This window comes from Dermochelys coriacea, chromosome 14, assembly GCF_009764565.3.
Source record: "Dermochelys coriacea isolate rDerCor1 chromosome 14, rDerCor1.pri.v4, whole genome shotgun sequence".
Taxonomy (NCBI): Eukaryota; Metazoa; Chordata; order Testudines; family Dermochelyidae; genus Dermochelys; species Dermochelys coriacea.
Genome location: NC_050081.1, coordinates 17,480,107 through 17,501,624, shown reverse-complemented (window position 1 = coordinate 17,501,624; position 21,518 = coordinate 17,480,107). Strand labels below are relative to the sequence as shown.

At 46.4% G+C, this 21,518-nt stretch overlaps 1 protein-coding gene across 1 annotated transcript in view; it reads right to left on the bottom strand.

The window, feature by feature from the left end:
* MGAT5B (alpha-1,6-mannosylglycoprotein 6-beta-N-acetylglucosaminyltransferase B) overlaps window positions 1-21,518 on the bottom strand; it is a 171,923-nt gene that overhangs the window by 105,150 nt on the left and 45,255 nt on the right. The window contains exon 3 of the mRNA XM_038372302.2: window positions 7,733-7,877. Within this exon, the coding sequence (XP_038228230.1) occupies window positions 7,733-7,877 (145 nt within the window). The remainder of the gene's footprint in view (window positions 1-7,732; window positions 7,878-21,518) is intronic.

Below are 21,518 nucleotides of genomic sequence, written 5' to 3'. Positions count from 1 at the left end.
GAATGGAGAAGTGTAGTCAGGAGGAACTGGCCATCTCTGAAGAGAGCAGAGCTGGGAATCTCAGACTGAAAAAGGACTCAGGCAAGCTGGTCTCCCTTGCCCACCGCGATAACACTGACTGATTCAGCAGAGAAAGGAGACAACTGAGAGAAAGCCAGAGAGAGGAGTCTGCATGGGACTATTTTTAATCTTGCTCACAGCTGCTCCTCCTATTTTGGCAGTGGGTCCTGCGGGATCCCAGTCCCACAGCAGGATCTATATTAGTCCCGCACAGGGCTCCACTGACAGGTCACAAGATACTCATCAGTGAGAAAAATGTATAGCAGACAACTGCCCAAAACCACTGTGCCTTGTAACGAGAATAATACTTTTTGCTTCTCTTGAACCTTCTCAGATTTCTGCACAAATATCAAACTCCACAAGACCTCTGAGAGTGAGGGAACTATTCAGAAATACACGACTTCAGTAAAAAGACTACAGGTGGTCTCAGAAATACGGAGGATTTTTTAAAGCTGAAGCAGACCCATTAATAGAACCCAGGAGTCCTGGCTCCTGATTCCCTTCCCTAACCAGTAGGAAATACATTTGACTAGAATGTGGAGGGTGGGAGGAGAAGGACTTTCCCGTTTCTCTGGATCATCAGGTCCGCTCAGGGCAACCAAGTCAGGGGACCTGAAGGAGCTGCAGAGCTGAGAACTGCACAATGTTTTGTAATTTTTATTGTATTTAACCCTGTGCTGCTGGCAGACTGTGCAGCTGCTTCAGACCAGCAGGACTTACTAGGGATGGACCTCTCAGAGACTCTTCCCAGGAGAAACACAGAGACTCAAAACAAAGAGAAAAGGAGTACTTGTGGCACATTAGAGACTAACAAATTTATTTGAGCATAAGCTTTCGTGAGCTACAGCTCACTTCATTGGATGCTGTAGCTCATGAAAGCTTATGCTCAAATAAATTTGTTAGTCTCTAAGGTGCCACAAGTACTCCTTTTCTTTTTGCGAATACAGACTAACACGGCTGCTACTCTGAAACCTGTCAAAACAAAGAGAGAGCTTTAAAAAAACCCCTAAGGCAGTAAGCTGACAGTGATGCAGGATTCATTTCCATAAGGACAGTTTTTCCCACGTGCTCAGCCTGAAGTCAACAATCTGGATTCAAAGAACAGACAATAATAGAAATGGTGGAACTATGTGGGCCCCAAGTATACTGGGATGTGATTGCACTGAGTCATTCTAGCTGGCCTGCTTCCCCATGCAGGCTATTGTGTGTGATAGTGGAGTGTGATATGTTATCACAAGGCCTCATAGTGTGTTAGGGGTGCCCGTGGGATTAAGTATTTGTGCTTCAGTTAAATGTTTTAATTGTGATGGTTCCATACTTGTATTTCTAGATTATATTTCTGTGTTTGCATTCAGATTTGCTGTAATGCTTCGGCTCCTTGTATCTATTTGTATTTGGATTTGTTTTCCTGGCCCATTTGAAACCCCCATGGACACATTCATTGTGCCGTTACAATACAGGCTCTGATTTTCCACCATCCAGGAACCCAAACAGTAGGAGAAGGTCAGATCTTCCATTATTCCAGTCTCATAAATGGTTCTCTGAGGCAGTGAAATGCCCTCGGGAAAACATAAAGGCAAAGGTTTATAATACAACAACAAATACACACCCAAGGGAACACAACTAGACATGCCCTGTGCGCATAGCCTGAGGATGCATTGCTCATGGACATTAGAGAGTAGCCCTGTCAAGAGGTGCAAAGGAAAATGATGATGGGTAAAAAACATCAGACCGGTAAAGAGTATGACTGGCTGGGTGGGTGACCTTAGGGAAGCATATATTCTAAACATACTTAAAGAGCTGGTCGAAACTCAGAATTTCCATTCTGCAGGAAACTCTGACATTCAAATCAGAATGAAAGTTTTAAAAAATCCAAAATTTCACACACAATGACATTTTTGAAAATGTCTCATTTAAGGTCAATCAAGACATTCCACTTCAATAAAATCAAAGTGTTTCATTTCTATTTAGAATTTTTAAACATTTTTACACTTTTTATATAATGAAAAATAAATTTCAAAACAAAAAAATCAAAACGTTCCATTTAGACCTTATCAAAATGCAAGACAGAAACCTGATTCTCAAGTGTGAACTGTGCGGGCATTCCAATCTTTCTCTGACACCAACACAAAGCATCAGTGGCCATCTTGAAATGTTATCGTTGTATATATGAGCATCCATCCATTAGGAACTTTCCAACAGAGGTCACCAAAAGGTCATCAGATTTCAATCACTCAATTGCCCTTTTAAACTTAAAATCTTGAAATCTGATACCTATGCATTATGTGTCTTAAATATGACCATCATAGGTCAACAAAAGGCCACCAGTCTTTCTAAGGGGACTGTGATTGTTCAAAAGCCATTTGAAGTGATCCTCTTAACGTTTTGCATGCTCTTTCCCAAGGGGCTCTAAATACAAGAAATATCCCTGAGTTGAAATGTAATATTACTATCCTACATCATCAGGGCTAACAGTTTGCCAAAATGCTATTAATTTTTTCTCCTGGTTGTGAAGCCGCTGAGATGGAGACATGAAAGTCATCTGAAGTTACTGGTTCTATTCACCAGCTATTAGCCAAGAAAATCATCAAAGGTGAGCGAGCCTACCACATGTGCTGTCATGAATACTCATGTCTACCCTTCGAGTGGATTACTGTTGACACGTGTATAAATGACAGGTAGTACAGGTGGTTACACAACACTTTCCATTATATATAGATATAAACTACATTTTTTTAAAACATTAAAACAACATTACTTAGGTTGCTTAAGCCAAGAGCTAAAAAGTCAGGAAATGCCAGACTTAAGGTTGTCCATGCAACTTTCATTAGATCTCCCTTGTGTGCATGCATTATGATACAGTCTTTAATTACATGATCATTGACTACTTTTTTCCTCCAAAATAATGGTCATAAAAGTTTTTATAACAGGAAATATTAAGCAACCTTAACATAGTACTTCTATGCCCTCTATAACACAGATGTGTGTATTATCTTCATCTCCTGTTTCCAACATCAAGGTTGGGTAGGGCTGCCTTCTATTGGTTTCTTGTCTTAGGTACTTAGACTGCCAGCCACCTCCCATTTTACAGATGGGAAACTGAGGCAGAGAAAGGCTAAGCAACTTACCCAAGGTCACATAGGAACTCTGTAGCAGAGCAGGGACTTGAACTCAAGTCTTCCCATCCTAGGGCCCTAACCACCAGACCATCTTTCCTCACAAATCTGCATATAGACATGTAAATATAAATACAGGGATAGGTGTGTATCTAGCTGTGTCATAAGAAATTGCATGATTATGAGACTGCTCTGAAGGTTTAACCGACACACAATTTGGGATATCTGCATTGTTCGCAGGTAGCAAAGTCATAACAGACTGTTGGAGGTCATCCCTCCCAGGCCACAGCACATCGCCATGTATTTTATTTGCTACACAATTTAGAGAAAAGTTACTTACGGCTATGTCTACACTGCACGCTTCTTTCGGCGGTGTATTGGTATGTACTCGGGTAGCCCCCCTACCACGGAGTTAAGTAGCAGTGTAGACAGTGAGGAATGGCTCAGGCGAGTAGAGTACAGATATGCTTGAAGGGTGCGGGTATGTACCGAGTACATACCCTCCACAGCTCTCTGCTTGTCCAAACCGTACCTTCCCGCTATGCTGTTACTTTTAGCAGAGTCGTGTCCCACTGCCTCCCTGCTTCTGGAACCTTCCCCCTGCACAGAGAAAGATTCCAGCAGTGGGGAAAGGCTCTGGCAGGAACAGCAGTGGGCAAAGGCTCCAGCTGAGCCTTTGCCCACTGCCTTCCCCCTGCCAGGGCTTGTTCTTGCTGCAGTGAAAGGCTCTGGGAGAGGGAGCTGCTGAAGCCTTTCCCCACGGCCTCCTCCCTGCCAGAGCCTTTCACTGACCCGTGGAGCAGCGGACGCAGCCTGCTTTTCACTGCGGCATGTAGCTACACATACCCCGCACACCACCACAAATGGGGTGTAATGTAGATGTAGCCTCGGACATCTCTTTAGACGTTTAACATTTTTATGACTGCTCTTTCTTAAATGTGTATGTTCAGGTTGCTTTAGTCACCATTTCTGCAGACCTTCGAGTGACAGAAAAAATTAGTATTAATAAATGTTGAAAGCCTTTCAAAATGATGTGAAATTCTTTTGAGTAAATCATCATGTCACGATTTGAAGGTCTGATGGCATCTCTCGAGTTGTCAGTGTGAAAATGGATGCAGAATCTGTATCACTGGGGAGCAGGGAATGCCAGCTCTGCAATGGGATGTAGCAAGTGTTGCTAGTCCTGGCAGTGTGCGTATATTTAATTTAAACCCCATTTCTGTTCCAAGGGTGAATGGTACCATCCGCAGACCTCAGACTAGAATAAATGTCAGTCTCTACATTTTTTTTATCCTTCTTTGGGTGGGGAGATAGAGTCTGAAACTACTGAAGGATGGTCTTGTGGACAAGACTCTAGGTAGGGACTCACGTGATCTGGGTTCAATATCTGACTCTACAACAGACTCCTGTGTGGCCCTGAGTCCTTCAACTCTCTGTAAAACAGCAATAATAATACAGTATCTCTAATGCCTATTTAGATTGTAATTTCTTCAGGGCAGGGACTGTCTGTAACTATGGGTTTGTACAGTGCCAATACAACTGTGTTTCTATCTTGGTTGAGACCTCTTGGAAATTACTGTAATACTGCTGCCACTATTACTAATTTTCTCATTTGAATTATAGGTGTATTCCTAGAGGGGAGAGGTTAGAAGGCAGTTTTGGTGAACTAGTCAAAGGTGCAAAAAAAAAAATGCAATTGATTCCATAGTGCCAGGTTTTATTTAATAGTACAGTGGTTGATTCCAGAGTGGCAGAAATAAATGTGTTATATAGACATGTTGTAAACGTGTGTATATTTTCTCTCTTTCTCCATCAATATCCTCATACATGCTCATCTATCTATCTATATCCGCAGATCCAGAAAGATCTCCTTTTAGTAACATTTAAGCTAGTGGGATTGTAATAAAAAGAACAGTTGAAAGGTATCAGTCTGTCATTGGGATTTGATGGGCGCCATTGGTCATGGCTGATTGCTGTCATTTCTCAAAGGGTTACTTCCTGCCTCTCTTCCTTGAAAGCCAGAAGGCGGCAGGAGGGGAGAGAGAGGAAAAGCCAGAGAGACTTTTAACCCAGAGGCAATAGCATCCAGGCAAAGCAGAGAAGGAAGAAGGGGGAAAAAAACTGAGCAAACCTGCAATCTTTATAATACTCTGCTACTCAATTAGTTGCTGCTAATTTAATCAAAGCTTAACTTCAAAGAAGTCAGCAGCCACATTCAGTGGGAACAAGGCCTCAGTTTTATTTAAGAGCAGGGCTGGATTGGGGAACTGAAATGGAGCCAAGCACCAGGATCTTATGGGCCTCCTTACTCTTCCTAATCTTAATAAACTTTTAACCATTGTGTTGTGAGCTCTGTGTGTGTATCTCCCTGGGAGGGGAAAGGCCAGGAAAGAGTGAGGAGAGAGAGCTCAGTGTTTCCACTTTGTAGGTAGGAAAAATAAGATAATAGTGAGGGAGGGTGAGTGGGCACCATGGTTTTAAACTCCATGTAGCTGGTGATAATCAGAGGCTTAGCTCCCTAAGGTGGCCTATGGGGAGCTGTATTACAGGCAGGGATTCAAATGTGCGAGGCACTGTACAAACACATCGTAAGAGGCAGTCTCTGCCCTGGAGAGCTCCCACTTTTAAAAGAGGTTAGTAAATAATGAATAGATGTTTTAAGAAATGACTATTCAACAATTAGACGTTGTTACACAGTCCAAACGATTGACAGGTGGTTTATAATCCTGACATATCTATTTATAATGTCTTCTGTCAACATGCTTATAATGTTCTGTAACACATGCTACTCACGTCTGGAGGTTGCTTGTAATATCTATTAATCTTTCTTAAATGAAAGTTTAATATCAAGGGTAACCTATTTAAGAATGTTTCGTTCTTTCTTTTAAAATGTTAGTTTAAATTAGATGGGGGGAGCCTGATCCACAAAGCTGGGATCCGGAGGTGTTCCCTTCTAGGAGAGGGAATAATGGCCCTGTGGACAGGGTGCTAGTTTAGGACTTGGGAGAACTGGGTTCAATTCCTTACTTTGCCACAGGTTTCCTAGCTGACCTTGGCCAAGTCACGTAGCCTCTTTGCATCTCGGTTGTAACAGGGGCTAACAGTACCTAATTTATATGGTCCTCATCTCCACCTTTAATGGACTTATCCTCACAGCACTCCTGTAAGACACAGCCTTGCTATTATCCCCATGGTACAGGTGGGGAACTGAGGCACAGGGAGGCTTAGTGATGTCGCCACGGTCACACAGGAAGTCTGTGGCAGAGCACAGAATTGAATCCAGGTCTCTCAAGTCCTAAACTAGCCCCCTAACTCTGGGCCATCCTTCCTATTGCCCTACTTAATAGGAGTGTTGTGAGGATGAAGGCATTAAATGCACTCCACTACTACAGTGACAAGGGCCATATAAGTATCATAGACAGGGAGTCTGTTTTGGGTTTAGCTCTAGTTTAAATAAAGGCAGCGGGGGGGGGGGGGAGGGGGAAGGGGAAATGTATTCACAACAGTTTAATGGAATCCCAAACTGACTGACTGACAGACAGACAGACAGAGACAAGGACAGAGTTCTAACAGTTTCACAGAATCCCAGACCACATTGGCTCTGTCATTGCTGCTCACAGCAGCCCTGCCTGCTGTTCCTGACACCATGCAGGGATGGCTTTCACGTGATTCAATGGCACGCACAGAAAGCATGAAATCAAGGGTGAAAAAACAGGCACACATACACTTCTCCTGGCCCAGTGTGGAGGGGAGGCCCTAGGAGAAGGGGTTTGAAATCGAGCCCACCCTGCACTCATCCCGCTGTGGCAGTTCCTGTCCCACAGGGCTGGGCCTGGCTTCCCGCTCCAGGCATTGCAAGCTGGCACATGAGTGCACCACGCCACTCAGATTTGGCCTGGCTGCTCCTCCATCGTGACAGAGAGATGGCTGGGCCAAACTTGGGTGGTGCTGCAAGCCCATACACCAGGTCACAATGCCTGGTGTGGGGAGTTGAATGCAGCCTCATGAGACAGGAGTAGCCCTGAGGGGAGAGTGTGAGGTGGGCTTGCTTTGCAGCCCAGAACCCTCCGGGAACGCCCCTCCACACCAGGCTGGGATTAGGGCTGCAGAGCCAGGGGAGAGGGTGCTGATATGGAGGTCAGTGCTTTAGTATAGTGAACCCATTGAATCAGGAGGCTACATTCATCCAGCACCAGGTAGTGGTAATGTCTCATTCACTTGGTTACATCCTGGAAGCAGTAGCTCTACACCTGAAAAATGATTCCAGTTCGAGAGACTCAGGCAGGGAACACGCTTTTACTGGGGATGTGCTGAGCCTCCACAAAAGAACAACAGCACGGCTAGTAGCAGCAGCATCCCCTAAGCTCTCATTGTCTGGATCCTGCAAAGTACTGAGCACACCCAGCTCTCACGGACAGCAATGGCATTGGAGGGCACCCAGTATCTTGCAGGGATCAGACCTTTCAGTGTGGAATCCTCTCCTGTAAACGGAGCCGGGTGGGTTTGGAGGAAGGGGTACCTTGATCCCAGCCGGCACCAGTCCCGCTGCCACTGACCTGTCCGGAGGAAAACGTGCCTCCTCCCCTTTCCGGGAGTCAGTGCTATTCTCCAGCCTGGCTAGTACGTCCATCCTCTTCACCATCATCTCCAGCATGTCGCTCATCTTCCGCAGCACCCCTCTGGACTCCAGCGCGCCCATCACTGCAGTCACACAAAGAGCAAAAGAGAGGCTAGAGCAGGGCTTGGCACTCAGGGGGACATAGTCATTTGCTTTGTCAAGACGGGAAGAAGCAGGTCAGCGACAGTGAAAGTGATGGATTGTCAGCACTTGCCTGGGCCAGGGAGCGGGTGAGATGACAACATAAAAGCTTCCCTAAACATCCCTGCCCATGCATCTCAGTTCTGGCCCACAGCAACCCCGGCTATTCCTAGTCTGGGACCCACAGCTCTGCCAGTCATGGCTGCATCCCCCTACCCTCTTCTCTTCCATACCTAGGCTCTCCACCCACAGCCCTGTCAGTGTACCTGAATCCTGGTTCACAGCATCCCTGGCTATTGCAGCCCTGGGTTACAACACTAGAAACGCACCTCAGCAGTCAGATATCAGGTCTCCAGATCTGTACCATCCCACTGCTATTTGACTAGTGTGCACTGAAAAGCTATGGGGTTTTATAGATATAAACCTGGATTCAAATGTAATTTGGTCACAAGTACAATGAGTTTGGTGGTCTCAGTTTAGATGACGTGTATTCATCTTGCAAAGCCAGGACACAGCTTGACCTAATGGGCTGTCTTTGCTCATGTGCACCAAGAGATGCTGCTTCTTAGAATAATCAAGCAGACGTGTGGAGGGCAGGGATGGAGGGGGCTGGAACTCAGGTTCTGCTTTGCTCAGGTGCACCAGTCTCTATACAGAAATGCATCTGCCTCTTCCATGTAGCCATTTGGAATTTTGACTTGGCAAAACCCCACTCAGAACACAGGCAGACAGGTCCAGATGGGTCACCTTAGATGGAGCATTCTACCATACAGCCCTTGGCAAACACCTAGAGATTGCTCCTTGTGCTTGGCTTAATACAGTATTGACATCAGAGAGTTCCAGGAAGTGTCAGCGCCTCATAAAATCAGGCGCACCTGGGACAGTCAGCTGGTGTCTCATGGAGGCAAGTTCTGTGGGAAAGTTTATCATTGATATCTATTGCTCCTACTCTGGAATGGTTTGAAGTATATTTTGTCAAACAAAAACAGCCCAAGGGTAAAATTTTCCCATGGACCTAAGTGACTTAGGGACCTAAATGACATTTTCAAAAGTGACTTATGGCCAGATTCACAAAGGGATTTAGGCACCCGAAGAGGCATGCAGGCACCTAGTAGGATTTTCAAAAATGCCTAAGCAGGTTAAGTACCTACCTTCCAAGGGAAGTCTCCCAGTGGATCCAATGGGAGTTAAGGGCCTACCTTGCCTAGGCATTTTTGAGCATCCTGCTAGGTTCCTATCTGCATCTTTAAGCACCTAGGTACCTTTAAACATCTGGCCCTTAGGAGCCGATGTCCAAATCAAATCCAATGGACTTAGGCTCCTAAGTCACTTTTGAACAGGAACATTAGAACACCCATACTGGGTCAGACCAAAGGTCCATCTACCCCAGTATCCTGTCTTCCAACAGTGGTCAATGCCAGGTGCCCCAGAGGGAATGAACAGAACAGATAATCATCAAGTGATCCATCCCCTGTGGTCTATTCCCAGCTTCTGGCAAACAGAGACTAGGGACACCATCCCTGCCCATCCTGGCTAATAGCCATTGATAGACCTCTCCTCCATGAATTTATCTAGTTATTTTTTGAACCCTGTTATAGTCTTGGCCTTCACAACATTCTCTGGCAAGGAGTTCCACAGGTTGACTGTGCGTTGTGTGAAAAAATACTTCCTTTTGTTTGTTTTAAACCTGCTGACTATTAATTTCATTTGGTGGCCCCTAGTTCTTGTGTTATGACAAGGAGTAAATAACCCTTCCTTATTTACTTTCTCCACACCACATGATTTTATAGACCTCTATCATATCCCCCCTTAGTTGTTGCTTTTCCAAGCTGAAAAGCTCCAGTCTTATTAATCTCTCCTCATACAGCAGCCATTCCATACCCTAACCATTTTTGTTGCCCTTTTCTGAACCTTTTCCAAGTCCAATATATCTTTTTTGAGGTGGGGTGACCACATCTGCACAAGTATTCAAGGTGTGGAACTTAGGGTTCTAAGTCACATAGGTGTTTTTGAAAATTTTGCCCCAGTTGTCCATCCAGCCCAACAGAAATGTGTCTTGGAAGCTCTAAGGGAAGTCATAACCCTTCCCTCCAAAACCAGCCCCTTCTGAACATCACCTCAGTGAGCAATGCTATGTTATTGTATAAGGGAGAATTTCTTCCTAACCCCAGCTGGAGTTCAGCTGATGAGATTGGCAGCCCTTGTAATTGCAGAGTCTATTCTTATGCATATAAAATATATATAAATGTCTAGCTTTTTAAAAAATATATCACCATGTTATTTCCTCCCTAGTATCCTGCAGCAATGAGCGAGTTCCACTGATTTCTTAGGCATTTCCTTTTATCCCTTATAACTTCAGTTCACTCTAGGCTGGTTAAAAAAACCCACTCAAACCCTAACTAATCTTGTTCAAAGAAAAGGAGGACTTGTGGCACCTTAGAGACTAACAAATTTATTTGAGCATAAGCTTTCGTGAGCTACAGCTCACTTCATTGCTGCTACTCTGAGACTAATCTTGTTCAGTTTATCTCCTCTATTCCACACCTGTGCACACTTTAAAAGGTACCACACATTTCATTAACCGAGCAGCAGGAGGCTAACCGAGGATGCTGGGTACATAAGTAGTACACTGGGCATCATGGATGGATATTTAAGTTATGCACATCTTGTCCCTTTGAGATGCAAACCTGGGATCTGGATTTTGAACAACCCAGAGCTCCAGGCTGTGGGGGAGGGGGATCTTTTGAGCTGGGATTTTGGTTGGTGTCTGGGCTTCAGCATTGTTCAGACTTCTCTCCCCGCCCCATCATCTACAAAAATCACCCCTTGGTGTCTACTGCACATGCCTTATGCTTGTCACGTCTCACATGCACTCATATTACTGGCAATAGCATGTTGGTGCTACCAGCCCTGCGGAGCCTGTCCAGGTCAGGAAGAGCAATGATGTCAGGCTGCCTACAGGAGGGGTGACCAATGTGCAGGCCAAGGGTCAGGATATGTCCTGCAGCAGCTTGCTCTCTTTAACCGCAGGGAGAGGACATCACTAATCAAGGCAGCCTTTATTGCTGGTAAGGTCAAGCAACAAACAAAATCCGTTCATCAAGGGGGGACAAAGCCCAGCCTGCACCCATGTGCTCAATTTTATTGTCAAATGATAGGCATGTAGATGTATATGGATGTTAGGGAAGCTGGGACCTTGCCATAGCGACTCCAGTGTTGCAAAGACCTTCCCCACGCTTTCTTCTGACTCATGCATCAGCCACAAGATCACCCGCTTCTACCACCTGAGGTTAAGGAGAACTTTTCTAGCAGTGAGTAAGCAGTAGGCTTACTGGGGCTAATTAGTAGACAGACATGATCATACACACTAGGATGTTGCAAGGGCGTCATTTGCTATGGGGAAGGGGGCAGTTGCTCCCCCAGATCTTGGTTTGCCCCCCCCCAGACCTTTCATTGGTTTATACGCTCCGCTTCTCCCCTGCCACCAACTTTGCAGGACATAATAATATGATCCCATATAATGTTCTATTTGCTGACATAGTTTTGCCCTCTCCCCATTCCTCCTGGGATGGCGTGTCACATGATGCTGACGGATTTGGAAGTCAATGATCAGGACTAAGAAGAGGGCGTTCATAAGTCATTTTTCTGAACATCAACACTCTTTAGAGAGTCATATTGATACAACAGATAATAACAGTGAAAGAGCCATCACCGTCAGCAGGCTGTAGACAGTAATCTGCACTGTATGAAACCTCGACAGATCCACTTGATAAAATGTTTGCTCCAAAACAGCCCAATGAGTACATGACGCTGTAAAAAGTCCTTAAAGGGGATTTACAAGATAACCCTTACCAGCCATTTTAAAGTTGTTACTGAGCCCTGACACTCACCCTGAGACATGTCATGTACCTTTGACTGAGATTTTGTGCATTTACACACCATTTTATGATAGCATTTAAAAAAAAATCAGACCCAGAAAAAGCAAACAAGTAACTCGGAAAAATAATTCCTATCTCATGTGGATTCAACCCAGCCTCCTCACCCGAAATGTTCAATGCATTAATTATGTGAGGTACCTCTTCTGCAGCTGTACTTCTTCTGTTGAAATCAGTGCGTGTGACAAGTCTCAGGCTTCCTGCAACTCTGAAAGTATACCCACATGGCTACGTCTGCAAACAGCAGAACCTAAGTTGCATCTGCAAAATATTTGCATGTGCAAAAATGTGATTGCACAAAAGACACATTTTGGTTAAAGCAAAATGGATCACCAGACAAGAAATAAGGCACAAATTTTTTGCAGTGAGGATAATTAACCACCGGAATAATTTCCAAGGGCTGTGGAGGATTCTCTCTCACTGGCAATTTTAAAATAAAGATCAGATGCTTTCGGTCTAGTTCAAACAGGAATTAATTCATGGAAATCCTATGGTCTGTACTCTGCAGGAGGTCAGACTAGATAATCACCGTGCTCCCTTCTTGCCTTAGAATCTGTGAACTGCAAGTTCAGAATCACATGGATTCATGTGACGTGTCATGCATATGCATACACTTATATGCAGTTGTATTGCATGCTTATTTTCACAATGGCTAGTCAATGCTGAGGTATTGGGTTCATCACAAGCCATGAATTATTAACTACCTAGAATTGCCTAGAGACAAAATGCATAGCACTAATTAAATGCCTGAATACCACCTGGAGTCCTGATTTTGCAGCGATCTCCATGTGGGGGCTGGAGTCTGCCCAGGTGGAGTTGGGAGCAGGGTCAGAGCTTTGAAGAGCTTCCTAGGCTGCCAGGGTCCAGTTTGCAGAGCTACTTAGCGCCCACCACACCCAATGACTTCAGTTACAGCTGCAGACTCTCGGCCCTTCTAAAAAGCAGGCGCTCTACATGTCTCAAGCTGGGCACTCAACATTAAGGGGCACTTTTGCAAAATGTGAGCCTTAATAATTGGACTGCATTTTGGTGAAGGGCATTCCAGCTGGGTGCTTTGCGATGCCTTAAAGAACAGTGACCTGTCAGGCTTCCAACAGCCAGCTCTTCACATCAGAGAGGAACTAGCCCTGATTGCTTCGTCCCACACACGCTGCACAGGCCCAAGGTCACGGGCACAAATCACAAAGGAGAGGACACAGGCTGGAGTGAGGAAGGTTCATTTCCTTTACCATATAAAGCATTTGGGAGAAGCTCTGTTTCGTGACCATGCGGCTGAGGGCAGGAATTTAGGACACAGTGGACTAGCTCAGGGTGGGAGACAGAAGTAAATGTAGACATAAAAACGGGGATGGTCACTCCTAATAGCAGCGAGTGGAGACAAAGATGGATTGCAGCCACCGTGCTTTTACGTGTCTCCGGGGTGTGTGTGTAAAACCTCAGCTGAGAGGGATTTCTCAGAGGGGAATACAGCTTGAAAATGCAATAGCGAGACAGCCCGGATGATTCACAGCTGCTGCTGCGGCTGCCACTCAGGGCTGGCTGTCACCCTGTTTTATGACTGGATTGCATTTGTTTAATTAGAGAGGCTCAGTTAGCATTGCAGTTCATTTGAAATCTAAATGGCTGCTTGCAAGGCCTAGGCAGAGCTGTCCCCCTGCAGAGACAAAGAGACACAAAGAGAATCTGTCACCCACAGAGGCGGTCCTTAAAAAAGGAGATGAAGCTGTGATGGGTGGAGGACAGAGGTATTTTTAAGTACGTTAAAGGAAAGGGATGTAGTGCTACCTTGTTCCCAAAGGAAGAACAAACCCAGCTGGTCCCTTTGCTCTTCCTGGTGGGCAACTTTGAAGGAAAACTACACTAAAAGTCAGCCCTGATAAGGCAGAGTGAAGAGGACAGGACAGGAGAGAAAATGCCATTAGATAAGTACATATAGCTGCCCAGTCTGGAGATCTGACCACTGCTGCATCTATTTGCTTATTACATTTATTGATGGGTTTTTCTACACCTCTAACCCATCACCTTAGTCTGAAAGCCTTGGGAACATTAAAGATTTTCTTCTCTTCATTCCTCTTCCCCCCCCCCCACTGCACTGAGGTGGGTCAGTATTAGACCTGTTTTGCAGATGGGAAACTGAGTCATGGAGCCATTATGGGACTGGATTTTTTAATGAGCTGCACTTACATTTAGGTTCCAAAATAAGTGGCCAGGTTTCCCAATGTGCTTGGCATGGTTGGGTGCACGCTAGAGCTGAACTCTTTAGAGAATCTGTCTTCACAGGACTCACCCAAAGCTTGTGCCAGCTGATGTAACTCTCCTGTGTGACAAATGAATCATCCATGCTGTCTAGACAATAAATTCTTCAGGGCAAGTGAGTCTCCCTTTCTATTGTACAGCACCCTGCATGATTAATCATAGAATATCAGGGTTGGATGGGACCTCAGGAGGTCATCTAGTCCAACCCCCAAATATGCGATCAGCACAACCCAGATGGGACTTGACCCTACAATCCCCAGCTCCAGAGACTGATGCTTTATCCATTAGGCCACTGGGTCATGCATCTGACATACTGTATAAACCATCTGTAAGGAAAGCAGCTGTCTTGCTCCCCGACCCATCTCTTCCACCATCAGGGACACAGTCACTGTCCCCGTGTTGGGGTGTGGCTGGCCATTTCTGCAAGCGCAGCTCCCAGCTGACCGGCATCTTCAGGAGAGATGTCGAGGGGCTTAACCACTAGGATTGAAACATCAGTTCAGGAAGCTCCACTGGCTTTAGAAAGTGTTTCTGGGAATGGCATTGGCATGAGCAATGGATTAAAGAGGGCAAGTGAGCAACAGGCATTTCCCTGCATGACACACACACATCTCCCACTGCAAGGGGGTGGCAAGATTGCAGGGCCAAGGGCAGCCACTGTTTGCAGATGCCTTCTCTTTGTATGGATTATAATTGTATAAACCAAAACCTGAATGAGTTCCCAGGTCCTGGGCAGTGAGAATAATACCCTCTGGCAGGCAGAATATTTGATGAGAACGCCTATGAAAATCAAATCAACTTGCAGCTAAGTTTTAGCCTCCTCTCTCCCCTCACACACTTGATTTCATTGGGCTCTGCAGTCTGCCAGAATTTTCCAGGTGGGCAACAGCTGCTTAGTGAGAGGGATAAAGTGAGTTCCAGATCAGCCCCTTTGAACTGGGCCAGAGCAGGCTGTGTGGACAGGGTGGTGTAGGACACCTTGCTACACACTTTCTACCTCTGCTTGGATGCGTAGGGTGGCTGCGCTTTATACAGGAGAGGAATGAGAGTGCTTTCCATTTCTATACCACTGTTAGCCTGAATCCAACCCGTGGCTACCAATTCCAGCAGGAAGAAGTAAATCTGTATTTATTGTTATTATAGGAGCACTTAGAGACCCTGGCCCCACTGTGCTAACTAAAAGGCAGCCCATTACCCAAACTGCTTCCACTCTAAATGGCAAAGGTTATCATCTCCAATATACGGACAAGAACCTGATGGCCAGAACAATTAAGTGACTTGCCCAAGGTCACACAGGAAGTTTGTGGCAGAGAAGAGGACTGAACCTATCCCTTCTAAACTCTGTCTAGTGTCTTCGCCACCACCCATTCTCCTGTGATCTGGAGTACTGATTTAGCAGATATATTAACCTAGTGTGATTATAATGCTCCACTTTCACAGACATTTTTGAGAGATTTCAAGACACCTTTCAAGAGCAAAGCTCCCCAGGCTGCACTGTCAGAAATTGAGGGGAGATTTGCTCCTTTTCAAAAAAAAGGCGGGGGTGGGGGGGAGGATATTAAAAACAAAAACAAAAAACCCTTCCTTGGATAGTCTTATCATGCAGCACTTTCCCTGCCAGAAAGCGTGGGATCGAGGTGGGACACATCCCGCTACTCGGAGTCTCTAACAGGCAAAGTTTGAAGCTCCCCCTTGCTGAGGGCTCTCTGATTCTTTGGGGCTTGTACCAGCAGTTTAAGAAGGATACCAAGAAATATTGGATGTTTCTTGGCAATGGTTATTATGGAGCTTGGAAAGTGTGTCTCCTTAAAAAAAAAAACAGGGAAAAAATGCTGAAACCGCTCTCTTAAAATGCAAGAGCCAGGATTAATTTGCTCTAAACCTGAAGCACAGTTCTGGCCACCCGCAGAACTGATGCTCAGCTGGGCTGACAAGGGAAGAGCAAATCAAGTAACACAAAAGGCATTTCTGCAACGCAACTGGAGCAGGCAGAACTCGTTTACCAGCTAGGAATGTAACTCATAAAAGATACGTCTGGACTGCAGCTAGGGGCCTGCTTCCCAACTCGGGGAGATAGACATGTGCAGGCTCTACTCAAGCTAGTGTGCTAAAAATAGCAGTGCAGCCATGGCAGCAGAGCTGGTGGCTCTGGTTAGTGGCCCAATTACATGGACCCAGGGGGTTGGGCAAGACCGTACCTGGTGGCTAGCAAGAGCTGCTGTCCATTATGGCATGGCCATGCTGCTATATTTAGCATACTTGCACAAGCTGAGCTAGCATGTCTCTGTACCAGCACTGGGAAGCACCCTCCCTGCTGCAGTGTAGACATACCCAAAGAGACACCCTCAGGCAAATGCTTTGCATCTCTTTATACACGGATCCACTGTGGAGTCACCCACAAGTCCTGTGCAAAGGGCAGCATAGAATTGTGCAACCCCAGAATCAGAGCAGGGAATGAATTGCCTCATACACTATTGTGTCGCAGTTTGGTGCCTGGTTTCCTCTTTGTTCCAAGGAGGAAAGTAAGCTGCATGAGATCTTTCCTGGTGCCTGGTAAGAGAGGGAGTCAATGCTTTGCTTCCTTCCTCCTGACCCTTGCATTCCCAGCCCCCACATAGAGGCTTCTCACCCCTACACTCTGTGACCCATGATGCTGGCAGAGCACACAGTATGGGAGAACCTTACAAGTTCCCTGCCATAGGTGCATACCACAGCTCACAGTTTAGCCAATGGTGTTGTACAAATTTTCCCGAAAGATAACCTGCAATTTTCCTGCATTTTCTTTCCCACTATCACACTGAACTGTAGCATCACAGTCTGAAAAAAGCAGGAGGAATGGCCTAATGATTAGAGCAGGTCATACTTGTCAATAAAACAATGTTCATTGCGAAATTAGCTCCTTTTGCAGTTAGGATGAAATTCATCCTAGGAAGATGAGCCAGCTCAAGGTCTATGCACAACTAGAATAGGTGCAAAATGAACCTTTTATATAGACTTTGTGCTGATCCTCTGCAGTGAGGTGAATTAAATTCACTCTCATTGAATACAGTTTGGATGGCCATCCTCAGCCTATTGGGGGTGGGTGAACAATTCACTGTGAACAATCAATCATTTGTGCAGTGATGGGTCATCTTAGTCACATGGTATTTCTTCCGTTTTCTATCTAGAAGGATGCAATGTTTTAAACAATCAAATAGCAATCAAGGAATCACAAAAATAAACTGCACTTCCTGTTACACATTTTTGGGCAAAAAATTATTTGTGTTGAAATGTGTGAAAGCATGGGGGTTTGCAGACATTTTCACCGATGGTGAAAATCACTGTGAATGGTGAAAATTCATCAGTAGTTACTGAATCTTCACAAATAATATCTAATAGGAATCCAACCCCAACTTAACCCAAATGTTAGTTGATCAGGGTTTGGGGGTTTGTTACTATTCAAACAGCACCGCTAAATACAAAGGAAAAAGCTCCTAATTAGTTCTAATTAATTAGAACTCTTCTGTTCTGTTCTAATCAACAACAATGGCAAAGAAAACACATATAGAACTGCACAATGGATTAATTGGAGTTTGCAAAAGTCTGACAGTTTTTTGACAGTTCCCCCAAGTGGCAGACACTCTTCAAAGGCAATCACTGAATCAACAGGGTTTTTCATAGCAGTGCTATGAAATAATGATTGCAATCAATCACATTTTACTGTATCTCATGCAACATACTAGTCACCACAATGAAGGGAGGGGAGTTGTTTACGGTGCTTCAAAGGGGTGAATACCTAAGTAATTGGATGGAACTGGGGAAAAAGCAACCATGTCCTAAGTGCCATGTGTATTGAAACATACAATAGTTTCCCTAGCAAAGTGTTGGCATCTCAACAGAGTTGTTGAAATTTGGACTGGCCAAAGCACTGGATAATATATCAAAGAGAACAATCTTGTGGAGGAAATGTGCTGGTGCTGAAATGGCCTCTATGACATGCACCCCTATGCAGATGTCTCATTAAGGCAGAGGTGGGCAAACTACGGCCCGGGGACAACATCTGGCCCTCCAGACATTTTAATCCAGCCCTCAAGCTCCCACTGGGAAGCAGGGTCTGGGGCTTGCCTGGCTCCAGTGCTCCAGCCGGGGAGCAGGGTCAGGATCTTGCCCCACTCTGCACAGCTCCCGGAAGCAGTGCCATGTCCCCACTCTGGCTCCTATGTGGAGGGACAGCCAGGGGGCTCCACAAGCTGTCCCCACCCCAAGCGCCACTCCTGCAGCTCCCATTGGCTGGGAACACCTCCTAGCCCAGTAAGATTTGAAGATCAAGCCATATGTTACTGGAAAATTAATTTCCCTTAGATCAGAGGTGGGCAAACTATGGCCCGGGAGCCACATCCAGCCCTCCAGACATTGAGTTCCCACCGGGAACTGCAGCCGATGGGAGCTGCAGGGGCGGCGCCTGAACACAGACCAGCACGCAGAGCCGCCTGGCCGCACCTCCACATAGGAGCCAAAGGGAGACATGCTGCTGTTTCTGGGAACTGCTTGAGGTAAGCACCACCTGGAGTGTGCTCCCGACCTCCTCCCATGCCTCAACCCTCTGCCCCAGCCCTGACCCCCTTCTTGCCCTCTGAACCCCTCAGTCCCAGCCTGGAGCACCCTCCTGCACCCCCAACTCCTCATCCCCAGCCCCCACCCCAGAGCCCACACCCCCAGTCGGAGCCATCCTGCCCTCCTGCACCCCAACCCCCAATTTCGTGAGCATTCATGGTCCACCATACAATTTCCATACCCAGATGTGGCCCTTTGGCCAAAAAGTTTGCTCACTCCTGCACTAAAGCCTACTCATGTCCCAATTAAACCTCTGAAATGGGGGTTAGGTAGGACACCGCTGGCTCTCTGCACAAGGGAGAATTCACTCCCTTCTACAGCAGAGGCACTCTCCCCACTGTATTTTCCACCGAATGCATCCGATGAAGTGAGCTGTAGCTCACGAAAGCTTATGCTCAAATAAATTTGTTAGTCTCTAAGGTGCCACAAGTACTCCTTTTCTTTTTTGCGAATACAGACTAACACGGCTGCTACTCTGAGACATAACAGAGAAGTGGCCAGCCCCTTGTCTTCCTTGGACTGCCCTGGAAAAGGTGGGGAAGTTTATGTAACACCTAGAAACAGAACAGCAAGGTAAGGTCAGCATGACTGAGACCATGGAGAAGCAGAGAGTAGCTGAGAAAACTCAGAAGACAGGATGGCAATGCCTACAGCACACTGATGAGGAGACTGGGTGGTTTGCCAGAGCCAGATGTGATTGATTAACTGAGCAGCAGAGTATCTCTCTGTCCCTCCACTCCCAGTTGCATCATGTTCTACCGCAATCACTTCTGTTGTAGAATAGTGGAGGAATGGGGTTCAGAGGTCAGACGCTCTTCTGTTCTGTGTAACCTGTGTTAATACAGAGTGGTTCTTTCAAGATTACATATGGGTTTAAGATGGGCTTTCAAAAGAGCCCAAAAGAGTCCAAATTCCATTCAAAAATTCAGTATTATCCGGGCGTGTAACTCCCTTCGGCATCTTTGAAAATCCCAGCCTTGAATTCTCAGAGTCACCCACACCTGCACTGCCCACCCATTGCAGGGCCAGTCTCCTCACTCTGCACTGAGGCTAGGCCAAGCGTTGGCTGATCAGCATTCAGCACCATGGCCAGGGACCCAGGGAGAATGCATGGACCAGGAGCCTGTGAGCGAAGGGAGATAGTAATAGGGAAGTTGACATTTCCTAATTACATTATGGACTTTTGTCTAATAGATTCCCCGCTCCTTCTTCCTCGCAGATCTCCCCGTGCTGCCAAAGGCACCAGATATACAGCAGGGCCACAAGCATTTGATTTGAATCCAAAGCTGTGGTCAATTTTAGGGTGCCAGGGCAGGGGGGGGACGGGACAGGAAAGGATTCCCACAATTGTCACAGAGGAACAATTGCTGTCTGCTCACTTCTCTTCAGTCTCAGTGACTAAGCCACTCCCCTCCCATCTTTTTCCCGCCGCCATCAAGTCACTCTCAGGTTTTCTGGCCTACTGTTAGGCACTCAGACTGACCCCAATCAGACCGGTACAGGTGTCATCACACTCATGCCTCCCACATAACATTGGTAGGTTCTTCAGTTTCTGTTATGTTTCCAACAGCAGGTCGCAGTCTCTCAGTTGGTCGAGAAGTGGAAGAGGGTGGCAGAGTGAGCCCTGTGTGCTATTTAAGATTGCCATCAGCTTTCTCAGTTCATCAATCAAGCACTCACACTGCACTGCATTGCAGGACATGTTCTGCCCCTGCGCTGTGCCACAGTGACCATGGATGCAGCAGTGGGCTCCACAGTGGTAACTGTAGACACTGAGGGTTTTTTTTTTAAAAACCTATGGAACTCCCTCGTGCAGGATGCCATTGAGTCAAATACAGAGACCTGACTGCTAAAGAGGACAGTAGTGAGGTGGAGTGGCCTCCCTTGGAGCCTGAGAGAGAGAGACCACTCTCTGCCTCCTTGGGAGGGTGGAGCCAGGCCGGGCCTGACCCTTGTGCCAGAAGCAGAGAGGCAGAGCAGGAAGTATAAGAGGCCTCCAGCTCAGTTGGGCCAGAGCCAGGGAAGGAGTCAGATGCCTCTGCCTTGCTGTTGGCCCCTGGACCAGGGACTGAGCTGCCCCCGGAGGAGGAACCACCGTCTGCCGCATACCCCGAGGAGCCGGAGGACCCTTGAACTACTGAGCCCTATCCCCGAAGTAGCCCAGGGAAACCAGACTTTAGTCCGGTTTTGCTGTCAGAGCACGAGTCGGCATATGTCAGCAGGATCCCTGCTGACTCAGTGGCGGAACCAATGAGAGCTGTGGAGGATTAGCACCCCTGAAAATCAGGCCCTAAATCCTGTGTTGCTTCACTACTAAGCCGTTGCTAACTCCAGAGAGGGGCAGAGGGAGAGGCCCTGCTCTGCTGTGATTTCAGTTACTCCCTCACGTGAGGTTACAAGGCTGGGGCATATTTTCTTTTTGGCCTGTGACCCCTCCCCAGATAAATGCGGATGGGGTGGGGCTGCAGCCATTTGGGCGAGGCAGCCCATGGAGTCTGGTTGGAAGAAGTCTTGTTGACTAGTAGCTATGTGAAAATCCATTTTGTCGACACTGGCTGCTCAGAGCTGAGCCGCCGCTGAGAGGGAGTTGGGCGGTGAGTGGCACCTACACCCCTTATCTTCCCAGCACAGTTCAAAGGGTCTAAAACATCCCGTGACATTTCAAACATGGCTACACAATACTTCTCCGGTGCGCATAACATGGCTGATTGGTTGTTGACTCTCTTACAGACACAAGTCATATTCCAGTCTAGCTGTCCTGTAACAGCTGAATGCTCCAATACATGGAGAGAATTTGTT